Source organism: Triturus cristatus, chromosome 6 (assembly GCF_964204655.1).
Source record: "Triturus cristatus chromosome 6, aTriCri1.1, whole genome shotgun sequence".
Taxonomy (NCBI): Eukaryota; Metazoa; Chordata; class Amphibia; order Caudata; family Salamandridae; genus Triturus; species Triturus cristatus.
Genome location: NC_140589.1, coordinates 1,398,496,093 through 1,398,518,650, shown reverse-complemented (window position 1 = coordinate 1,398,518,650; position 22,558 = coordinate 1,398,496,093). Strand labels below are relative to the sequence as shown.

Here is a 22,558-nt window from a genome sequence, read left to right as displayed (position 1 = left end):
AGTATATCCACCCGACTATAGATCAGAAGAGAATGATTAGGGGCACGGGCTCCCTCCCTCAATGCCGTTTCACACATGCCCTGCCGCGGACTGCAAGCTATAAAAGGGTCGAAGCCCTCCACCAACAGCCATCTCGCCACTCGCCAGCAGTAGGAGGACCTGCCCGGCGCACGCTTGAAGCCCTCCTTGTGATCTTGGGTGCACACTGTTTCTGTGTCGCTCTGTGTACCCCAGCGCTTCGAGGCCTGCTGCGGATCATTCACTTCTTCTCCTGTGCTCCCTTCTTATCCCCGCAGCCTCGGTGTTCAGCGCCTCTCTTCCAGGAGGCCTCCTTCCGCATCCCAAACTACGTCTGCCCCTCGTGCATGGCTCCTACCTCTGACCCGCATGTCATCCCGTGCGCCTCTCCTCGCCCACAAGTACATATTAACCAAATGCAAAGATACACACGTAGTATAAATAATATCATATTATTTATACTGTGTGTGTATTTTAGCATTTGGACACTCCAGGGTCGGATTCCTCCTGAGAACCCATGCTGCCACAGGCCTGGAAGCAGGACGGTCTTCTGATTTTGTTGCTGGGGCTGATTTTTCAAAAATCGGCGGCTCCAGTAACAAGACCGGCCCCACCCCTTCCGGCCTCCTGGGGGATTGCCCGGTGCCCGGTATTAGCTGTCCGGCCCTGTGCACCCATACAATGCAAAGATTAACATTACTTATTTAGAATTTATAATCTTATTCCAATATAAGGCACTTCTCAAGAAAGAGGAGAAAGCCAGTATTACTACAAGATCGGGTAATAGCTTTAAGTGTAGTAAGGCAGGCCGGAACTGTTGGAATCCTCCCGATTTTAGAATCGAAATTAAATACTTGCATCATAAAAACTCATAAAGTTTACAAAACAGCACCAAATGCTCCAAAGTCTTCTGTGAGCATCCATCACAAGGGCACACTTCAATCATATTTTGGTCAAACTGTCCTGGGGGAAAATAAATAGATTACCTAATGGACCTCAGCCGAAATTTAGTCAGGAGTGATCTTTCCTAAGGATTGGTTACAGTAAAGACATAAGGTTCAGGACCTGCCACACTTTGGAGAGACAGAAGTGATCTAGCGGTCGCCCTTTTGAGCACTTCCGAATCCCTAAGTTCCTTTAGGTACTGTGAAAATCGATCCCTAATTACTCTTCTATCCCTCTTACTAACTAACTACGGCATATAAAACATGTCGGGCAGCACAAAGTCCGGGCAGCGGACTCCACATAACTCAGCCATGGAATTCTGAGACCATAGTCACTCCCAAGGTAGTCCTCAATCCCATCCTTGTTAAATCCTGTGTCATCGACAGACCACACATAGATACACAGTAGCCAGCTTCACAGAATCCTCCACGTAGTTAAGGCCCAATTCTTCGTGTACAAATAATAAGGACAAGCTATTAGGAGCCAAGCCCAGCAGCCACCTACAAAAGCGATTCTCCTCTTGCTGTAAAACCATACAATTGCGATATTCCCAGATAGCTGCACCGTACAGAAGTACTGGTAGGCATTTCATTTTATAAATCTGCAAAGTGGTAATGTGGGTTTGTTACCAATCTGTTCAGGAAATCTAAAAAGGGCACTACAGGCTTGAGAAAAGCGGGAACACTGCTTTGATAAACATGTAAGCCAGTTGTTCAGGTGATCAAAAGTAACCCCCAAATAAGGTAAATCGGGCAACCTAGTAAGCAGATTACCCTTAATGACAATAGATCTAGTTTTAGAGTTTTTCCTCCCACATACCAGGTATTGTGTTTTACTGCTATTTACCTCCAGCCTATCCATAAAGTTGACAAAGAGTTCAACAAGAGTTTTTAACCCATTTGCAGTTCTGACCATCAGCACTGTCTCATCCGCGTAGAGTAGGGAAGGTACGGGAGTTGATTTTACCTTGGGCAGATCTTTCCCATGTGCGGCTAAATAAGTGTTCAGATTATATATATATATATATATATATATATATATATATATATATATATATATATATATATATATATATATATGAGAGCCAACACACATCCTTGTCTAACCCCACGCGGAAGCGAAAAATGTTCCAAGACCAAGGGAGACCTAGCTGCACAACCGCATTCAAAACATTTGTTAGGATGGGGGCCCAGAACAGGGATTTGACTTTATAAAGATCCACAGGTATCCCATACGGACCAGGTGATTTATTAGACGGGCTAGCCTGTATTGCTTCTTAGACCTCTTCCAGGTCAAACCTGATCTCCAATGGATTAAGATCAATATCCTCATCCATTGCCGAAAGGGCATCGGAATTGAGAGCATAAACCTTTTTGAAATAGGATACCCATTGCTCTGGTCTTATAGTAGAACCAATATCATATGGATCGGTCAGGGTTGGTTGTCTGCCATTAACAATGGCCCAAAAGCCCTTTGAATCCTGAGAAACACAAGTATGCAGCAATCGCTCCCAAGAAGCCTCCTTGTGCTCTGCTTTTTGCTTCTCAATTGCCTGTTTATAACCCTTCCACGCCACTATTATGGCCTCTTGGTTATGAAGCCTTGCATTAAGGGCCTCCAGGAGTTGGTGGTTGGCCACTCTACGGGTTTTGTCAAACCAGCCATGTTGTATAGCTTGGCCCCGACCCACCAGTTCCCTCATAATGATGTTAGTTGAAACATTCAATTAGAAAAAGGCCTCCAGGATCGCTACAGGTGGAGGGTCAATAACTAACAAAAGTTCTTCTGTAAGATTTAAATTGGATCTAACAACAATCTCAAATAAGGTGGGAATAGGGAGGTTACACCACCAAATCCATTCCCCCTTATCCTTGGTTGTTAGGCCTGTTAAGCCTGGGGCAATGACAGGACTGAAACCTGGAGGAACTGTCACCCTAATTTAAATGGGTTATGATCACTAAATCCGGTATCATGTAAAACTCCTAGGCTCAAGAAATTCACAAGAGACCTGGATATAAAGACATAATCAATTATAATTCATTTACCCCAACCAACAAATGTGGGTAAATTCTTCGTCAGACAGCCTCCCCCAGTCATCACGTTACACAGGCCCACGTGCCCTAGGGCTTCAATTAACACCTGCCCCCTACGGTCCAAAATAGGTGTGGTAAGAGAGGAATCTCCAGCAATAAAGAAGTTGCCTGCATTTTGATACGTACCTAACTTGGCATTAAAATCCCCAGCCAAAATAATATTGAAAACCTTTAGATAAGCAAGGGACCCGGCTTCTAAAATTGATAAAGCTGAAAATAACACCTTGATCTGGCAACCAAGTTCCCTGAGTTATAATAGTTTACCAAAATAAAATGTGAGTCCCGTGAAGAGACCACCCATAGGATGCGATTCCCTGTATGACTAAAGGTGATGGGAGCAATCTTTAGCTGCTTAGAATACGGATCAAAATGGACAGACCTCAACGTGCTCTATAGTCGGGAGAAGGGATTGCTCTACATTATGACTCTTGTACCCGTCCCAAACTACTCGCTTCCGAGCCCAAGTCTCCTGCAGCACAAGAACATCAAACCTGGTAACAAAATGTAGCCATTCCCTGTCATGTATTATATCCATTATCACTTCAACATTCCACCTAAGGATGCTAAGTGTCGCTCCTGTATCGTTAGAAACTAGAGACTCATTGAACCCTGTGGGTAATAAACTGTGAGCTGGAAAACTGACTTTAAAGCTACTCAGATGAGTATCAGGAGGACACAGTCAATCATTGTGATCTAAGCTGGCTAAGGCAGGACATCTAGTGCAGTAGGAACCACAAACTGATGCAAAATATGGTGCCTCTTGGTATCCATAGGTAAAGAATTAAATAGCAAATAGCGGTAGAAAAAGTCATGAGGAAGAATACTAATTCCTGTCCTACATGGAGTCTTTGGGATAAAACTATAAATCCATCGCTTGGCCAAATTAGGTGACCTGCAATTAATCACTATGCAATACCCCAAATTTATTTTTCCCTAAGGTCCCATCCAATTAACCCTTTTAACAAAAAGTAGGTCAATAAAATCATTAGTGTTAAAGTCAGTATTATGTTGTAACCAGGTGGATTCCTTTTCCCTGACATGGGGTACCTCTGCCAAAATACCAACATAGGGACAAAAGGCAGAGTGAGGTTCACAAAGGGCACCTCAACTGCTAATTGATAATCTTCCCTCACCCTCATAGAACCATCCACTGTTGAAATATTAATATTGGTATATGCCCTCCCTACTCTAGCTATACCATTTCAGGGGCCCTCTTCCACAAGGGGAAGATGGGGCAACACAGGAGCCTCCATGGCTGCTAGCACATTAGGAGCAGCACAATCTGAAACTAAGACATGTGGCCTGGACACCCCACTAAGTTCTCTACTAGGTCCACCTTTCGGAGTAGTAGATCTAAAACCAGCAAAAAATAAAGAATTTCCAGTAATGTCCTAAGACTCTATAAGCTTAGTCAGACCAGATACGGCTCCAATGAGGACAGCCTTTCCATTAACGGGGTAACACATTGCACGTTAGTGTCCTTAAGTGTGTTTAACACTGTGTCCCTGTCCAAATTACCAGCTCCTAAAAACTCCGGGTTATCAGGAAGGTCCAGTTTCTTGGGGAAATTAGATTTCTGCTTAGCTACAGCAGGACACCTAGGCTGTGGCTTCCTTTTGGCGAGTGTTGGACAAATGCTGGTATCAAGCGTTTCTGATGGATCCCTCTCCGACAAACTTTCCAGGGTTCTTGCAGAGGCAGTTGGAGAGCTATGGATAACCTCCCTACCACTTTGAGTTGTAGATTCGTTGTGTGTGTTTTGAGCAGGTTGTAGCCTAATCAGGGAGCTCGAGCCCTCCTCTGCCTCCAGAGAGCGTATCCATTCTGCTAGATCAATTTCCCTTGAGATTACACCCACTGCCCGTGCCCCAAAAAATCCTAGGGTAGTACCATTGGTGGATCTAGCAGCAGAAACTTCAGCAGAGTCTATAGGGCATTGTAACTTGCGCTTGCCCATGGCGCCGGTATAAGCGTAATAATCTGAGTGAGCGTAAGACACCAGGGAACGAAATAATGGTGGAAAATTTTTCAAATATGGGAAGTAATGCAAATAAATCCTACCAGATCTGGGATGAATAAAGGGGAGCCCAGATCAGCCTCCTCCAGGTGATGGGCCCGCCCTTGGCTTGGGCATTTCCCGGGCATGACACACTTTGTAGCGCGAAGGGGGTGTGGCCGCCTCCTCCCCCAGTCTCTCCTCCGTACAGCCTCGTGGGAAACCGAGTCCTGCCACACAGCAATCCACAAAGCAAACACCCATTATATAACCATATCAGATAAACAAATGTATTTAACTCAAAAGATAGGCTGGCTGCACTCTAATAGGCTGGCAAGCCCTTAGATAGTAGGAGAGTTGATGTAGATCCCTCCCTCAAGTTTGTACCAGAAAATGGGCGCCCTCTAGTGGCATGCTCACCATCTCTTCCATCTGCCCCTTCTGTATCATTCGAGTTAATGTTATATGTAAAAATAGATTCAATATTCTGGCCTATACTAACCTAAGATAACTCTTTCCATTGCCGTTAATGGCCATTCCATTCAGCGATATATGTCTAGGTACTAGTCAGGTAATTGTGAGCGAGACTGCACTCTTTCGTGTCCATCAGTTAGTCAAAACAGTAGTTGATTTGACAACTGAGCTACAAGTTCTTAAGGTGTGATCTTGGGTCTCCAGACTATAGTACAACTCTTGATAGAAAAACACCACCATCTCCAGCTACCTCAAATGTTGATAAGATTTAGGAAAAGGGGGAAAAACAGAAACCCAAGGACCTGGGTAGATCAATGATTATTAACACAAATGGTCCCTAAGGGGGAAGTGTAGCCCTTGACTTCCATGGCAATAGTTTCTTAAGGAACCCTTCTTACACGTAAGGTTTGCTTTTCCATTAAATTTATTTACTATCATTTCAACAAATTATTGTTCGAAACATAAAATAACACCAACTACTTAACAGAGGTGCTCCTATTGACATGACTCTTAGGGAACGTCTGACAAAATGGGTACATCATCCAGCTTAATTTTTTAAACGACAAGCTAAAAAGGTAAGGTCTGACTGAAAACGGTCTAAGAAAAATATGTCAGACAGACCAATCTTTTTGGCGTCCATTGGGGGTCTGTCAATCTTTATTAAACACTCCTGCAAGATGAAGGCAGTACCTCCACATCATAATTCCCCAGTCTGGCAAGCAGCCCTAATTTTCGGAATAACAAAGAACATAACATGCACTCTCTTTCTTCTAACAAACTGCTACCATAATGTAACCAAAACATCCAAACTGCCTGCTAACAAACACTTGCACGACAGCCTGGAGAACCTCCTGTTGGACTTTGCTACACACAAAACCTTGCTATTGGAAGATTTTAACATCAGGGGATTGGAGAGCACCTACAACTCTGCACAAAAAACTAAAGAACAGGATACAATGATTGCTCTACTGTCTAAAAATAATCAGCCGAACAAATCTCTCAGGCACAAGATCCTACAATCAGTTTCCTGCTACATTCAAAGGGATCTCAGCCATAGAGTACATTGTCCTGTCAGCCCCCTCAGCCAGTCACCTGGTGAGGCTGGAGATCCCAGATCACCTGAAAGTGACCACAATCCTCTGACTCTAACACTTGATCTACATGCCACAACGGCCTCCAGTATCTCAGAAGTGGGGCTATCTTCTCGGACTGAAGCACACACACTAGTCCGGAGAATCAAATGGCAAGCATCAGGCACCCCCAAGGCGGGCAAATGGCTGAAAGACGTAATCTTCGAATTCAACAACAGTCCCCTGGGAGACTTTTATCACAGATGGGACAATTTAATAGGTAAGCTATGAGAGCACCTTGTGGCATTTGGTGCCTCACATCAACACCCTAAGACTCTCGAAGAACCAGCTCCAAAAAGCCATACAACAAGGGTATTGTCACTGCACGAAGAGCATTAAGGAGGGCAACACGTGCTCACAAACTAAATCCCACCATAAATTCCGCAAGGAACATTGTTGACCGACGCTAAACATACAAAAAATAACTTGGGAAGCAAAGAAACACTCAGAGTAAAACAAATGGCTAAAAATATACCAAATGTTGCAAGAGAAAAGCCTGGCTCACTTCTGGAACTACATCAAACTTCTATCTTTTATCTTGCTGCACAGACCCCAGACTCATGGAGGGTCTCCACACCATGCGCAATCTTCAAACAAAGGAGACCCGACCATCCCATCTAACTAACAACTTATATCCCTCCTGGACCTAGAGGCCAAAGCCTATGCCAAGTCTCTGCTCAAACTGCTAGAACAATGGGTTGCAGAAAATAACATCTTACTTTACTTCCAAACTGGGTTCCATGCTTCTGCCTCTACAATCGATAACATCACAGCACTTGCCATCTTGAGTTATCGTGCAGCCCAAAAAAGCCAGCCTCCTCTATATAGCTGTTTTATTGACTTTAGTCCTGCATTTGATAAGGTGGTCCACTACACCCTCTGGAGAAAACTAAATGTGTGGGGGTTACAACGGTTGCTGCTCGGGCCATTATCTCTCTGCACTCAAACACATGGGTACGGGTGAGAACGGGCCCCACCACTGTATCCTTAAAAATCACAACCAATGACTGCCTGACGCAGGGGTGTGACCTTGCTCCCCTCCTTTTCAACCGATTCACAGCTGATCCGGGGGAATTCTTGGAGTACAGCTGCATGCTCCCACCCCAACTTGGCCATTCGAAACTATCCATTTTACAATACGCTGACGAAATCGTCATAATGGACCACACCAAAATCGGAATCCAACGAGCCTAGAGCAAGCTACGGGAATACGATACCAACTCTCTTACAATCAGTCAGAAGAAGACCAAAGTCCTGATCGTTTGCCACTGAAGAAAAAAGAAAATTTTGGGAGCTGCGATTATTAAGACAACCACAAAGCACAACTACTTGGGGGTATGGTTCAATGAGTCTTCCAGACCTTCAGCCCACCAAGCTGCCCTGAACAAGAAAGCCGGAGCCATTACACACAGACTGACCTGTCTTAACATGATCTTAATCAGCGCCTCAGCCACCCCCATTATAAAGGTCATGAAAGACACTCTTCTCCCGGCACTACACTACGGGCAACAGGCCTTCCCAGAGGCCTGCGCTGCAAGCCTAGACCAAGCTCAATGCTCGGCTTATAATCAAGTTTTTTCAACTCCCTGGATACATATGAAGGACCAGATTACAGTTGGAATTGGGCCTTACAAGACAATCACTCACCTGTGAGGCTGACACCCTGAAATGTTATATAAGGGTTCTAAAAGCACCAGAAAACAATCTTAAAGCATTCCTAAAAGAAACATTCAAGAGCCCTGGGAATCCCTGCCACAAACAACTTCAATAAGCTCTAACTTCTCTGCAAATTGAAGCTACTGTGCTAAACTTGGATGTTATCCCCTACACAACCTGGAAAAGGGTAATCAACAGGCAGGTGAAACTAACCTCACATCTGCTGGATAACCATTCCTTAAAGTCCTCAACTGTTTTATACTCCCTGAATGATTCTTACTTACCCAGGAAGTCACAACCATACCTCTCAGATGGTCTAAATAGAGGGGTCCGAAGAGATATTTTATTTATGCGCTTGCTAGGCCTACAAGTGGCCTATTTTAACCAATGGGCTTCACTGGGAAAGGAGGGGCCGGCAAACTGTGCAACTACAAGAATGGATCATGGCTCCACCTTCCATGCTGTTGTCCCATGCTCGAGGCCCCAGGAGATCTCTCCTCAAACCACTTTGTCTAAACAAGGATATTCACTCATGCCTGGAGACATCGTCACTGTGCTTATCCCACACTGATACACGAACCCTAGTGAGGTGCGGCAAATATGTCAAGAAACTTGAAGACCTGATCTTACACCGCTCTGCTCTTCCCCGCTCATAAACTGGTAACGGACTACTTCGCAGTGTGACTCTGCACTGCCTCCCCCCCACGCCGCTCACCCCTGGGGGTATCAACATCCGCACTCTGCACTTTATCTGTTTTACTCACCGTCCAAAGAAAACTGGGAAGTCGCTGGACTTTTAGACTCTTAAACACAGACCGTAAACTTTGCCTCCTCTTTTTCTGTATAACTTGCCTTTGCCATTATTAATATTGGTGCCCACATTGGTGCCCTTGTTATCCTTTTAATAACTTTTTTATTGTAAAATTGGTATGGTTTTAACTAACTAAACAATAAAGATTCTCTCTCTCTCTCTACATTTCATTTAAAGTCACATTTGTCGTTCTCAATTGAGGAATGATAAATCCTCCTCCCTGGTCTCATGCCTGTACAATTGTGTAATTGGGAAACCTTTATACTCCCTTGACTGTTAATCTATAATATGTACATTGTGAATATATACATCCTTGTTCGGTGTCAGCGGAATGATTTTACCAGGAGGAGCAGGTGCGGCTGTACTTTCTACATAGCATATAGAGCCAGGAACTTATTAGCAAAATTCCCTTTTTAACAGAGATCCAAAGGTAGGGCCCCAAAACTGGTGAATTCTTTCAGAGCAGTCTAAGATTATCACATGATGTAGAGAGGCAGAGACCAGCAAGGGTGAAGTCCTGCCACAATGTGTGCCTCATTAACCTCAAGCATCACTGGAGCCATGCTTACCTGCGTTACCTGGGTCTCCGAGCTCTCTTTAAAAACACTACATCCAACACGGTGACAGTGTCTTCTGCTCTCGGAGCCCAGGCACACCTCATATCAATTGTTGACCGTCTGTAAGCTCTGCACTGCCTGTTGCTTAGGTTTGCATTTTACAAATACCACATATATACATTTTAGAGTAGCCTGGCCATGCAGTGCATTTATTTCTTTGAAATCACAGACACAGACTGGATGGATGGATTGATGGATGTATGGGTGGATGGATGGATGTGGCTTGTAGGAAAGGCACCCTCCCAGTGCCAAGAGGGCATGGGGCTGAAGGAAGGAACAGAAAAAGGTGAGCAGAGGTTGTTAATTCAGCTTGAGCCACATGCTATCTAGGGTGGGCAGCAACGTCATCATATGAGCATGGAAGAAGAATGGAGCAACGCAGTAATGTCAGTTGCTTATTATTTCGATATTTCCTAGCATTAAACTAAGTTGCACCTGCTAGAACTTGAATAAATTTGCTCCCTTTGTTGGTGCAGGTTTTGTCCACCTCCTGGTTATTTTTCACCAAGACACCTGCAATGCCTATCAAAGCAAACTCTGTTAACTGCCAACTTGAGGCAGGGACGTATAAAAAATGTAGTCTCACAACTTTATTACTTGTAACCAGCAAATGATCTCCTGTGACACCATATATTCCTGTTTTACAGGTCTCTGGATTTCCTGAATCATGTCTTCAACCTATTTCCAGTAAGTTCAATTTTACCTTAAAATATATTTTATAATGACACTGACTCTGAGTCAGCAACAAAGCACTACATGTTGTTTAGCAGCCGATGTCTCATTATGATGTTGGATGGTGTTAATATTTAATAAACCACTGAAAGCATGAACCACAAACCGGAAATATTGTGCAATGGTAAGGCCATAGCATCTGTGACCGCCTTCACACCATATGACCACCTTCGCCAATTGGTGATGATTACTCCCTAAGTCAAGCTGCAAGTGAAAGTGAGATGTGTTCTGTAGCTGGAAAAGTCATGTTTTTCAGTGACACCTCCTTTATATTAATCTATCACTGTGACCTTTTTCAAGAAACAATTAAGGCCAGGCCTTGTGACCAACACCAGTAGCACACAGCCTAAGGCTGTGAACAGCAGAGCTGGAGTGCAATAGCTGTTGGGCCCAGACACTGTTGGGCCCAGACCCTGGCTACATGCAGTCCCACAGTGCAAGGCCAAAGGCGATGCGCAGCATGGGTTGGACTCAATATAGGTGGAGCAGCTGAAGGCCGTGAACAGCAGTGTTTTGGCCACATGAATAGGTCAACATAAGGCCTTTGGGTTTGCACACAAGGGCGGATGGGTGTAGCGAATGGCTTCAGGCCAGACCCTGCAGCCAAACCCCAAGCACACAGCTGAAGACCTTGCACAGCTTTGATTGGATGCAAAGGTGGCCTTTCAAATAAAGGCCGGGTGCAGTGGTGAGATGGCCGAATGAGAGGTTGGACTCAGGGCCTGGCCGCATTGGAGGTAGGAAATAAGGCTTGGGTGTCATGCTTAATCCTTCATCCCTGCAGCGCATCTCTGTTGCGCCCAGCCTTTGGCCATGTACAACAGCAGTGTGTGTGAGAGTATGTATGTTTGTGTGTACTTCCTTCGGATGAAAGATATTTCTACATTGTAGGATCTTCAATGATGGTCATAAACGCTTGAGTATTTTCTGTGTTGCCTGTGTGGACCACTGAGCATCTTTCTATATGTATATATTGTCCATGAATATAAAACAATGGGTGACAGTGCCCATCAGATGAACAGTACGCTTTGAGAGCCTATAAGAGGTGACCTTTTTGTCAATGTAGTCCTTAATTTTGAAAAACATACATTTCAAGACTGCATTGCAGCATCTTAGTTGTAAAAAGGGTTTGAAAGTTTATGACCTGAAGAAAGCAATGTAGCCAGTTAGGCCTATATTGAAATACATCTATAAAAACGTAAGATTCCAGGAGCTTCTCCTACCAATGATGGACTGCACTGGCATCTGGCTCATAGAGGCAGTTATTTTTATGGACAAATTGTTATTGCTAATTTTCATTGCCCAACCACACCTAGGCGGGTAGGTAATTTATGACTTAAATAAGGATTCCTACGATGCATAACTAGAACTACAATAAATAACCTTTTCTTCTGCATGATTCGATCTTCATTGGTATTCAGAAATGTCTGAATTTAGTAGCAAGCTAAATGAAATTCTAGAAAGTGTCTGTTGGGCAGCAGGAAAATATAGTATATATCTAAGGATACGACTCCCTGGTAGCAGAGAGATACATCACTTGAACAGTTGTCAAAGCATTTCCTGACCCAACCTATAATCCATTTGAGTGTCTTGCAAAAGGTTGTACTGACATCCACTGCTGTCATGCGCACATCAGCAACAGGGACGTTTTTAAGCTGTGGTGGCTGCTTTCTCCCTAGTAGTGTTTTTTTGGGTTCCCTGGAAGAGGTTTACCTGCTATTAAATAACAAGTATTAATGCAAGCTACCATCCACCTACCAAGTAATTGTTTAGAAGGTGGTGAACCCTGTCTGAGATGCCCATAATTTACAAAAAGCTGTTTCGAGTTTCTCAGATCCTTAGTTTTATCCAGACCGAAATAAACAACCCTTTCAATGTCCAACGAATGCAGCGAAAGCTTTGCTGGAATGTATGGACTGGGGAATAATATTTTGATTATTTTGATTAATACAAAAAATCAACCTTATGAAGGAAATGAAGGAGGTGTCCTCATCACTACCCCACTATAATGATATACTCTGTAAGGTTCTATAGAACATATGGCCTGAACCTTGCCTATTCTCTGGACCAAGGTGATGGCCTCTAAGCAGGCTGTTTTCCTGGAAAGATGCTCTAATGTAGGCTTATGGACTGGCTCCAATGAGGGCCAGTCAATTTTGATAAAACAAAATTCAACTCCTATGGAGCACAAGGTATTTGATTGGTGGGAAAACTTTCTTGAATCCTACAGGGTATTTTGAAAAAAGAAAATTTGGTCTGGAGATTTCTGCAGGCAGCAATCGCTGTTAGATGAACCTTTATTGATTAAGTTATTGATTAAGTTGCAGTTAAGACTGAGCTAGATGTAGTAAACAAGGAATAATGAATAATCATAATCTTCATTTGGGAGCAGTGCCCCCAGAAATCTGAGCTTTCCAGGTGCCCTGGACCGCTGCCCCACCCAGCTCTTCTATCGCTGGTGGAAGTTCATTTCCCAGGATTCAATCATTGGACGTCTGGGGACTGACAATGTCTCTCCTTCTGGTCACTTCCTACCCCCATTCCAGTGAGACCAGAGCCATGCCATAGGGTGTACGAAGTCCTTCCCATGTGCCTGGGTGACCCTGCACAGCTGTCCAGGAAGATACTGCTTCCATCACCATGATTTGACTAGCATACGTATCCCTTAAAGCAGCGGTTTTTAACCTTTTGTCCAGGTTTCACTGTGGGTCCGCCATGCCTACTAAGCGGGTCCGTGGCTGCTTAGAAAATTCAATAATATTTACAGATTTGATAAAGTGTATATAAATAAAGAAACAAAATGTAAAATTGACATTTTTAAAATGTTCTGTAATTGTGAAGGAATTTGAAAATGGAGGCTAAATATTAAATTGGTATCCTCAGATCAATTTGTGGAGCAGTGCAAGTGCATCAAACAGAATATAATATGGGCAATGGGTGGCATCAGTTGTATTTAGAAAAACTCAAACTTTCCAATTAAAATGTAGAGTTTTTTATATTTGTTTCTGAATTGAATGAAATATTTTGCAAGTTGTGCATTTGATGAATGCTTGTTTCTGTATTTTTGTATGTTATGCTTTTCAAATCTTCGAGATTGCTTAGGCTGGGGCCTCAGGTTCCAATAACGACTCCATGTGATTCCAGTAATTATTCAGTAGGGGGTCCCTGGATCCCATTGATGATTAGGTGTGGATCCACAGAAGTAAAATGGTTAAGAACCACTGCCTTAGAGCAGGGACAAGTATCCTATTCACTATGATTTGGTGACAGTGACGACTCCTATCACCTGGATCACAAGCTTACACTCTGGGTCCACCTCCCAACAAAGGGACCCAATGGCATGCTCTACCCTCTGGCTAGACAGTTTCTAACTGTTCCTGAGCTTCAAGAGGTATTTCTCTGGAATAAGACCAAACTTGACAACAAGGGCTTCTTTCATGGGGCATACCTCATCTGGTCAGCTTTATGTTGGTCCAGTAGGGTATTATTTCCAGTGATTGGAATTTGCTTCCAGAGACTAGCCCCTCCAATCCACCTCTGGAACTCTGTACATGCACAAAGCTACATCATAGGCTACTAGTCAATGTCTTCCCCCCACCACAAAGCTATGTAGCAAGTATTAGGGGATGTTGGAGATTACAACTCCTCTAGATTTTTCTGTGTCACTGCCATCATCTTCATTAGACCATGTGCCCCTCCTGCCTTTCAGGTCCAGTTCTTTCTAGCTCATCTTATGTGCCAGAAGAATTTTCTTCTCCAGAGCCCACCTCTAAGGCTCTCTCAGTTTCTGCCCTTTTCTCCTCCAGGGCCCTGGCTGCAGCTGTTTCAGCTTTTCTCTCCTCCATTGTCAGCTTTTTGTCCTCCATGGCCAAAGTGGCCAGTTGCAGTGTCCGCTTTCTCTCATCCTGCCTGTCCTCCAGCTTTTCAGGGGTCAGGTTGTAAGAGGACACACTGCACCCGAACCTGGACCCAGCAGGAGAACTCACTCCCTTGAGCCCTCCTCTGCCCTCTGGTTCTGGGACCATTAGCAGGATATTCTCTTCCTCCTCCCTATTTCATACTCCTCTTCTGCACCATCATCCCCCTGTCCCTGTGAGGTAGATTGCAGCATGTGGGCCTCTTTCCAAGCTCTAAGGGCTATCTAGTAGTCCAGTTTCTTGGAGCCTTTTGCCAGTTTATATATGTAACTGTAAATCCCTTCTCCTTTTACAGCTTTTCTAACTCTGCCACAGTGGAGCTTACATTGTTGCTGAGATCCACCTCCATTCTTGCAAAATTCACAGGTGCAAAATATGAGGCCAAAACTTAAATTTAGGAAATAGCGAAAAAAATTGACCAATTCAAACTAAAGAAACATTTAAAATTCACAAATTGATTTTTTGTGTCAGGTTATACAAAGGGATTTTTGATTTTACTCAAATCACAGAGTGGTTCTGCACAAACACAAATACTAGATCCCACCGCCGAACACCAGTGTGAGAAATTGCAGTGTTAGTTGATGAGGTGAGGACCTGCCTCAAATAATAATCACAATCCTTGGGAACAATCGGGAAGCTAGCTTCCCTAGGTCTGGCTGCAGAGTTTAGTCGGGAAGAGATACAGGCGGTGGTCGGGCAAGTATATTTATGTTCTTCTTTTGTCTTGTTCCCAATACTTGAACAAGATGTGTTACCCAGCAACTCATTTTAAACAGAGTAGTGATGATCCCTTTAGAGGTCACTCATACACCAGAAGCATGCTGTCCCTGATGGGCACCACACCTTCTTTTTCCATATTCTGATGACTTGACGTCTGGCCAGACAGCTCTCCAGAGTTAATTCTTCAAACAGCTAAGATGACACAGATATTTCTTAGGAAGGAAAACCTCTCCCAGGCTAAAATGTCCGCACCAAAAATGTGAAACGGCTTTCTAGACAACAGACAGACACCCCAACACAGCCAGTAGAAAAATCTCGTACAGCAATTCCCTTGGAATGCAACTCCAAGGTCCTGCAGGACGTGTCACACCTCCTCCCTCTATTCTTCACCCATTTCATTTTTAGATGCAGGTGAGAACGTGAAGGAAGATGCTTTTCAACAGAACTCAAGAGGTGTTACTGCTTTACATTAATGTGACATTTATTTTAAGTCATACTGACTAGATTAACTGAATGTTTAACTTCTAATACTATATTTCAGATTCAGGTATTTCAATTCCCTTTTCAGATTTGAGAGTTTTATTCCCAAACCTTATGAACTATATGGCTTCCAAAACTTAAATCCGTAGCTGCTACCGTCAAAAGTTATAAAATATTGAAGATATAATAAATTTTGTCTTATCTGAAGTTGGTAGAACCACTGTAATGAAACGAACTGTTGTCACATAGAGACAACAGTGATATATGAGGGAAATTAGTACACAATCCCTAAACCTTATGTGAGTAGACATGGTTGACGTTTTACAAAGCCAATGTGTGGGAAATTGAGTTATTGGTTGAGCGGGGTGTAAACCCTTCTTAAGCAACAACCACAATCCTGGTCAGGACAAATCACTAAAGTCACTGAATAATCCTGTGCTTAACCCTCTGGTAGGTTGGCACAAAGCAGTCAGTCTTAACTTAGTGCAGTGTGTGAATTATTTATGCAGTATTCAAACAGTAATACAGTGAGTATACAAAACCAGAAAAATCCCAACCCAAGTTAGAAAAAGAAGAAATATTTTAGTAAATAAGATGACACCAAAACAACAAAAATTCAGTAAGTAGAACCAGCTATATGAATTTTTAAAGTTTAATAGCGCTAGAAAGCACTAAGCATCAACCGGCGTTATCTGGTCGTGTTAGACTAATGCTGGCTGATTGAGTGCAGGTTGGATACGTGGACCATGTTCGGCCAAGTGGGAAGTTTACCCTTCTAGCTTAAAAACTTTTATGGAGAAAAAGTGGTTGTCAGTGAGTCATCAGCAGGACAAGCACAAAGTTAAATCAGAAAAGGGGCTTGGTGATGGCGAGCTGCTGTAGAGCAGGGTCCCAGTGCGGTTGTTGACGTAGGCGGGAGTGCTCCAATCTGGCAAAGTCCGTGCTTGGAGAGGCCTCAATGTTGATAGGATGTTGCTCGGTGTCAGGCTCAATTAAGCGCTCTACGTTGAATGTGGAAACTTTTTGGGAAGTCTGGTCTCCTTTAGGGAGGCAAACCAGTAAGCTGAGGCCAAATGGCAATTTGATGTTGACGGCTGCAGATTTGAAAGCGAACCTGGTCTCTTTTGGTTCTCCAGGCAAAAAGTTGGCAAAAAGGTTCTAAGACTCACTTCTTGCAGTGAGGGCAGAAGGAGTACACTCTAACACCAGCCAGGGGACTACTTGAGGGTTTGGACTCACTCCCAACGGATGCCAGCAGTAAGGTCCAGGGCAGGTCCAGTTGGTACTGGTCAACTGGCCAGTTGCAGAGAGAAAGGCTGCTGGAAGCTTGTTGTGTCCCTATAGCTCAGCTCAAACAGGACGTCAGCCAACATCCCCTTGGAATCACAGTCCCAGGTCCTGCAGGGATGAAGGACACAGGGTTGTACAGCCAACAAAAATAGGGTTCCATGAAAAGGCAAAAAATACTGGGTGATCCTGCAGAAAGGGCAAATTTTCAACAGGGGCAAAATCAAAAGGGGGTCCAAAAAGGTGTTTAATATTGTTAATGTAAAAATGCCTATTGCCAACTTTTAGATATCAAAGAAACACCAGCTGCATGAAAGTACACAAGATTCAACAGGCTTGTAGAGCTATGTTGGGTTTTCATTAATTCCTTTTGAAATTATATCCACAAAAGAATCGACGAATGGGGATGAGTGACTTATGTACATATCCGGAAGATGTTTAAGCACATTAGGCAACTTGTGAAAGACAGTGAAATGTGCAGCCCTCCTGCATTCTCCCAATGTGCACAAACTTCACAGTATGTGATTAGGTAAAATCTCAAATATTTTCAGCTGTCTTCTATCCCTCACACTGCATCACACGCATCAGGGTGTTCACAAACTAAGAAAATAGCTCAAGTGGGTTGTTCACTCATAAAAACACGGATCAACAGTGAAAATTTGGACCCATGATTTCTAGGCTAGTATGATAACACATTTGAGTCAAAGATAAAAACCTTCCAGATGTTCGTGAATATCTGGCTGACAAAATACAAACAGTAGCAGCAGAGGTGAGGCAATGCTCCTGTACTCAAAGGACTGGCCTGTGATACACTTCGGCCCTTTTGGGACACAACGTACTCCTGTTAAGTCCACCCGCTTTGCTCAAGAGCAGGAAAAGGTCTCCATCAGCACATAACACCGGGACATCTCTGAGGTGTCGCAATACCTCGTGGGAAACAAAATTAGGCAAATAAGGATTTGCTGTTAAACTTGACCCTTTTGACCAATTTGCACACATGATGTTCATAAGCGACCAAAAGTGAATTACATTTTTCTGAATTGTTGGGCCTTATAGGTGTGAAAAATATGCTGCAGAGTTACAGTGGAAGCTTAACTATTTACTTGCATGTTCTAGACTGACGCCTGTAGTTTAGTGGGCACATACATGTAGGAGCCTTTACCTAATTACTTTGACTTTCCTCTCTGTATTGATAGGTGAAGGGATCATTAATGTTTAAAGTTTATTGTCTTCATTGTATTGTGTGAAAAGGACATTTTCAATGCTGTGTAAAAAAACTCATTGTTTGCATCATGATAGGAGTTGTGAATGCTTTAGGGAAGCAGATGCCCTTCCTCACCTCTTTAGATCTGAGTCAAGGGTTCGAGCAGAAGATTCCACCATTGAGTTATAACGTGGGCCTTATAACTCCAGGCCTGAACTCGATACCTTGGGAGCAAGGAGCAGGGTTGGTGAGAAGATATTGTGTTTTTCAGTCATCGCAGCCTCGCACCCTCTGTCCTTGAATGTGTGTGAGAGAGAAGCACATGTAGGAAGTTTCATGGATGCAACTGTCAACACTCACTTATGACTGAGGCACCGAGACAGCATTATGCAGTGCTGCACACTGTAAGCGCCTTTGGGTTTTCATAGGGGAGCCGCAACAAGTCCATAGGGCCTAAGTGCTGTTTGGCTCACTTTTCAGAAGGAGCAGCGTTTGTTGTTTTTGCAAGTTCCTGTAGACTTGCATAGTGTGAAAGTGAAACAGCGACCAATCGGGATGTGGCCGGGGGTCAGAAGATATTGAGATTATACCTGCTGAGCCCCCTGAGCTGAAGGTGCATGTCTAGGGCTCAGCGCTCTCTACTATCTCTGTATGCAGTGTTGTTGAAAGTGCTTGCTGAGCAGAGACCTTATTGTATAGGCTGCTGCATTGTCACCTTATGGTCACTTCAGAGCCCAGGACTGGTTGAAATAAAATCCAGTCATGAGTGAGATGAGTCTTCCAGGTCCCCAGAGGCCTGTAGAGCTCAGGTGAATCGCGATGCGGGGTTAGTAAGTCACAGTCAAATGCTTCTGCTTCAGTAACAGAGATCTCTGGATCTGAACCTGCCAGGTGTGGGTCGGACTGAAATGACCAGTTAGGTTTGGTACTGAGCTCCGATGGTGCCAGCGGGACAGAGCCCTGGTTTCGCTCCCCCAAGACAAACTTGAGGACTGCCTGGCAGGGAGTTGCAACGGCCTTTTCTGTGTTTTGGTGGTTTCTGAGCTGCACTTGGTAGCCTCCGGGCATCAAGCAAAGAGGGGCCAACATCTCAGGTGTGTTGTCCATCACACTTCAGATCAATCCGTAGAGGACGCTTTAGACTCACAATACTACCTTTGACTTTGGGTCTACTCTGTGTCTAAATTCAGAATTGGCTGTGGGGGCGAGGTTGGGGGTGTGAACACAATGGTACTTTGTCTTTTTGACCTGCTGCAGTGCCGTGAGGGGAACGGCGGTTCTCGCGTAAACTACCATCCCCAGCATTCCCTCTCCCGGGCGCCTGCCTACAGCGTCATCAGGCTGCGCCGGGGAGGGTTAAAGGCTGGGACGAAGAGCCGCTGCGCGGGACGCGCTTTCCTAGGCTTCCTGGGCACTCTTTGGAGTTTCTACATACCTCGCTAGCCGTGAGGGGAACGGCTCTCCTATCCGGAGCTTCTGGGCAACCTACTGCAGTGCCGTGAGGGGAACGGCGGTTCTCGCGTAAACTACCATCCCCAGCATTCCCTCTCCCGGGCGCCTGCCTACAGCGTCATCAGGCTGCGCCGGGGAGGGTTAAAGGCTGGGACGAAGAGCCGCTGCGCGGGACGCGCGCGGGCCGCGCCCGGGCGAAGCCCGGAAAAGGCTGGGCTGGGCCTATTCCCTAACATTTGTGGTGGGACTTCGCTCTGCCACAGCTCTCCTCGTCGCTGCTGTAAGGAGTTAGCGCCAAGAACTGTGAGTTGCCAGTGGGATACGCTACTATTGTTTTGCTGTGCACCATATCAAGCTTCAGTGCTATACTAATGGAAGGCGGGTTGCTCGCTAATAAGTGTGGCCGTACTTGCCTCAGTAGCATGTCTAAAAGGAGGGCTGGTGACAAACCGGGGGGAACACTCGACGATTATCTAATAAGAGCAGAGTCAGCTTTGAACCTCGAGATTGAAGCGGTGGAACGTAGACTCTCCCTAGATCCCACCAATTCTTCCCTTCCATGTGCCCAGATACAGACTGGCTCGCCTGCCTATGATCATACTAGCCCTATTGATGGTATCACCTCTCCTCCCGCACTTACTCCCCCCGTGCAGGAATCTTTGGGCCCAGTTCAGGGTTATGCCTCCATTCAGAGTCCTTCCAGGGTTACAACAAGAGGGAGGATGGCCAATAAAGCTAAAGGCAATACAAAAGTCGTTATTAATAAACAACCGAGAGGTCAGGGAAAGAGTAAACTTATTGTCGAGTCGCTCTCTCTTAAGCCTAGCGGGCCCCCTGTAGAAGGGAGTGTTTTGGACCTAAACATTATTCCTACTAGCCAGGCCCAGTTACAACCTCTTTTGGATTTACTTCTTGCCGGCCTTAAAGATCATCTATCCTGTCTCCTTGTACCTGTACACCAAAAATTGGATCTTGTAGCCAATAGGTTGGACCAATTGGAAGCTAGATTTTCTGGTAATAAGAGCTTAGTCCCAGGGCCCCCCTTGCCATCAAGCGGGGTGTTGTCAGTGGAGGTGCCCAACGAGGCTGGTAGCTCAAGACCATCAAGACCAGTGGGGGTAATGCCTTTGCTACCATCTATAGGGGAAGAGATCGTTACCACCCCAGGTCATGCTGCTGTTACCGACAGGAGTATTTATACTCGTCATGACCTGCAAAGACGCCCCTCTCAAGTCAACAGGGTTGGTACTGAAGGGGTGGGAGCGGGGCTCTCTCCACCCCCCACTAGTCTACACCTTCCGCCCCAAGCCACCCCTTACACGATCATCCTGGCAAATGTTCCACCACTCCTGGAAGGATCTTACGAACATTGGTCCAACCTTAAGAATAAATCCCTTCATTACTTGAGTTCCAAAATTGGTAACAGCAAGGGCCTATTTGATGACTTCAATATGGTTAGACGTATTAATTGGATCGGTCAGTCCCACAAGTCTTTTCCTGGGGATTGTGTTGTGTTAAGCTTCAGGTCACCTGCTCTAGTCAAGTCCTACTGGAAGCTGCCCACCACCTCCCCCATGTCCCTAACACAATTAAGATCCTCCCTTTGGGTTTCTTTTATAGGCCAGGCTTTTTACAACCCCTACGGGAAAATTGTAATTTTCCAACATTTCCCGTCAGGTCTGACATGCCCCTTGCGACTTTCAACCGCTTTGATATTCTTTCTACACTGGAGGATAATGATTGACACATGGATGGCTCCCTACGCACCCCAGTGCTTGCCCTAGGGTTGGTGGGTCCTTATTGTCATCTGAGCCACGATTTTATGATCAAGACACCCCCCCCTAAAGATCGTTCCTGTTTGATTATCTCACCTGGTCACATCTTGATACCATCTGTTGAAACGTTCGATTCTCATCATGTCTCGGGTCAAGCAGCTGAAACCAGGGTCGAGAAGTCTACATTAAAATTGGGCTCCTGGAATATTGCAGGGCTGGGGTCAAGGCTCGAGATCCCTGATTGGGCTGACTTTAATGACGAGTTCGAAATATGGACATTTCAGGAGACTTGGGCACTGCATCCTCACTTTCGTACAGGGTTTTTGAATTTCCACAAACCTGCTGTTAAGAGCCATAGAGGCAGACCCATGGGGGGCTTAACCACCTGGATCCGTCAATGTGAAGGTGTTACTGTGTCAGAGGTTCCAATTGATAGTCCTGATATTTTGATAATCAGGGTCAAATCTTGTAGCGGCCCCGATTTTCTTATAATTACCATCTATGTAAGAGGTCTCCCGAGAGGCAAGTGCTCTCCCACTTGTCTACTACTGGAGAATTTTCTGGAGACCGCTTCTATGTTCATGTACAAGATTGTGGCTGGAGATTTCAATGTTTGTTTTGAGCCATTGGGGGCCGATTGTGGGGACTTCACCGAGGAAGAAGATTCATCCTGGGGTGTTCCCATGTTGGAGCTGGAACCAGTTAACAAATGGTCTCAAGCTGCTCTTTTTATGAAGGGTTTATGTTTAAATCAGGGCATGAGAGCAGCAAATGGGCGAACTAAATCTGACAGGATGGGGAGGTTTACATTTGACAATGGTAGGTCAGGGAGCCGAATTGATTATATATTAGCCAGCTTGGATTTGTGGCCACTCATAGACGACATGGTGGTAGTAAGTAGAGTCGAGAGTGATCACAATCCCCTTGCACTGTGTATCAAGGTTAATACTTTTGCAGCCTCCCCTACCTACCCAGATGGCAGTTCCCCTATAGATGTCATTGTTACCAACGATCTTAGAAGGGTGAGATGGCCGAAGATTGCCACCTGTGAATCTTCACGTGTGGCCATCAGGGAATTAATCAACAGTACCCTGGTCACACTTAATAAAATGGAATCCCAAAACTTGATTAAGGATAACATCCGGGATTCCCACAACAAACTCTTCGCGGAGCTCAAAACTTTTTTTGTGAAAAGCCAACCCGCCACCGGTAGGGGTAAAGAGTTGAGACCACGTACATGGTTCAACAAGG

General features: G+C 44.8%; 1 protein-coding gene across 2 annotated transcripts in view; it reads left to right on the top strand.

The window, feature by feature from the left end:
- The window catches only part of CFAP61 (cilia and flagella associated protein 61), a 2,048,453-nt gene that overhangs the window by 623,943 nt on the left and 1,401,952 nt on the right, over nt 1-22,558 (top strand). For both annotated transcript variants that reach the window (XM_085612416.1, XM_085612415.1), the window contains exon 12: nt 10,388-10,427. In XM_085612416.1, the coding sequence (XP_085468542.1) occupies nt 10,388-10,427 (40 nt within the window). The remainder of the gene's footprint in view (nt 1-10,387; nt 10,428-22,558) is intronic.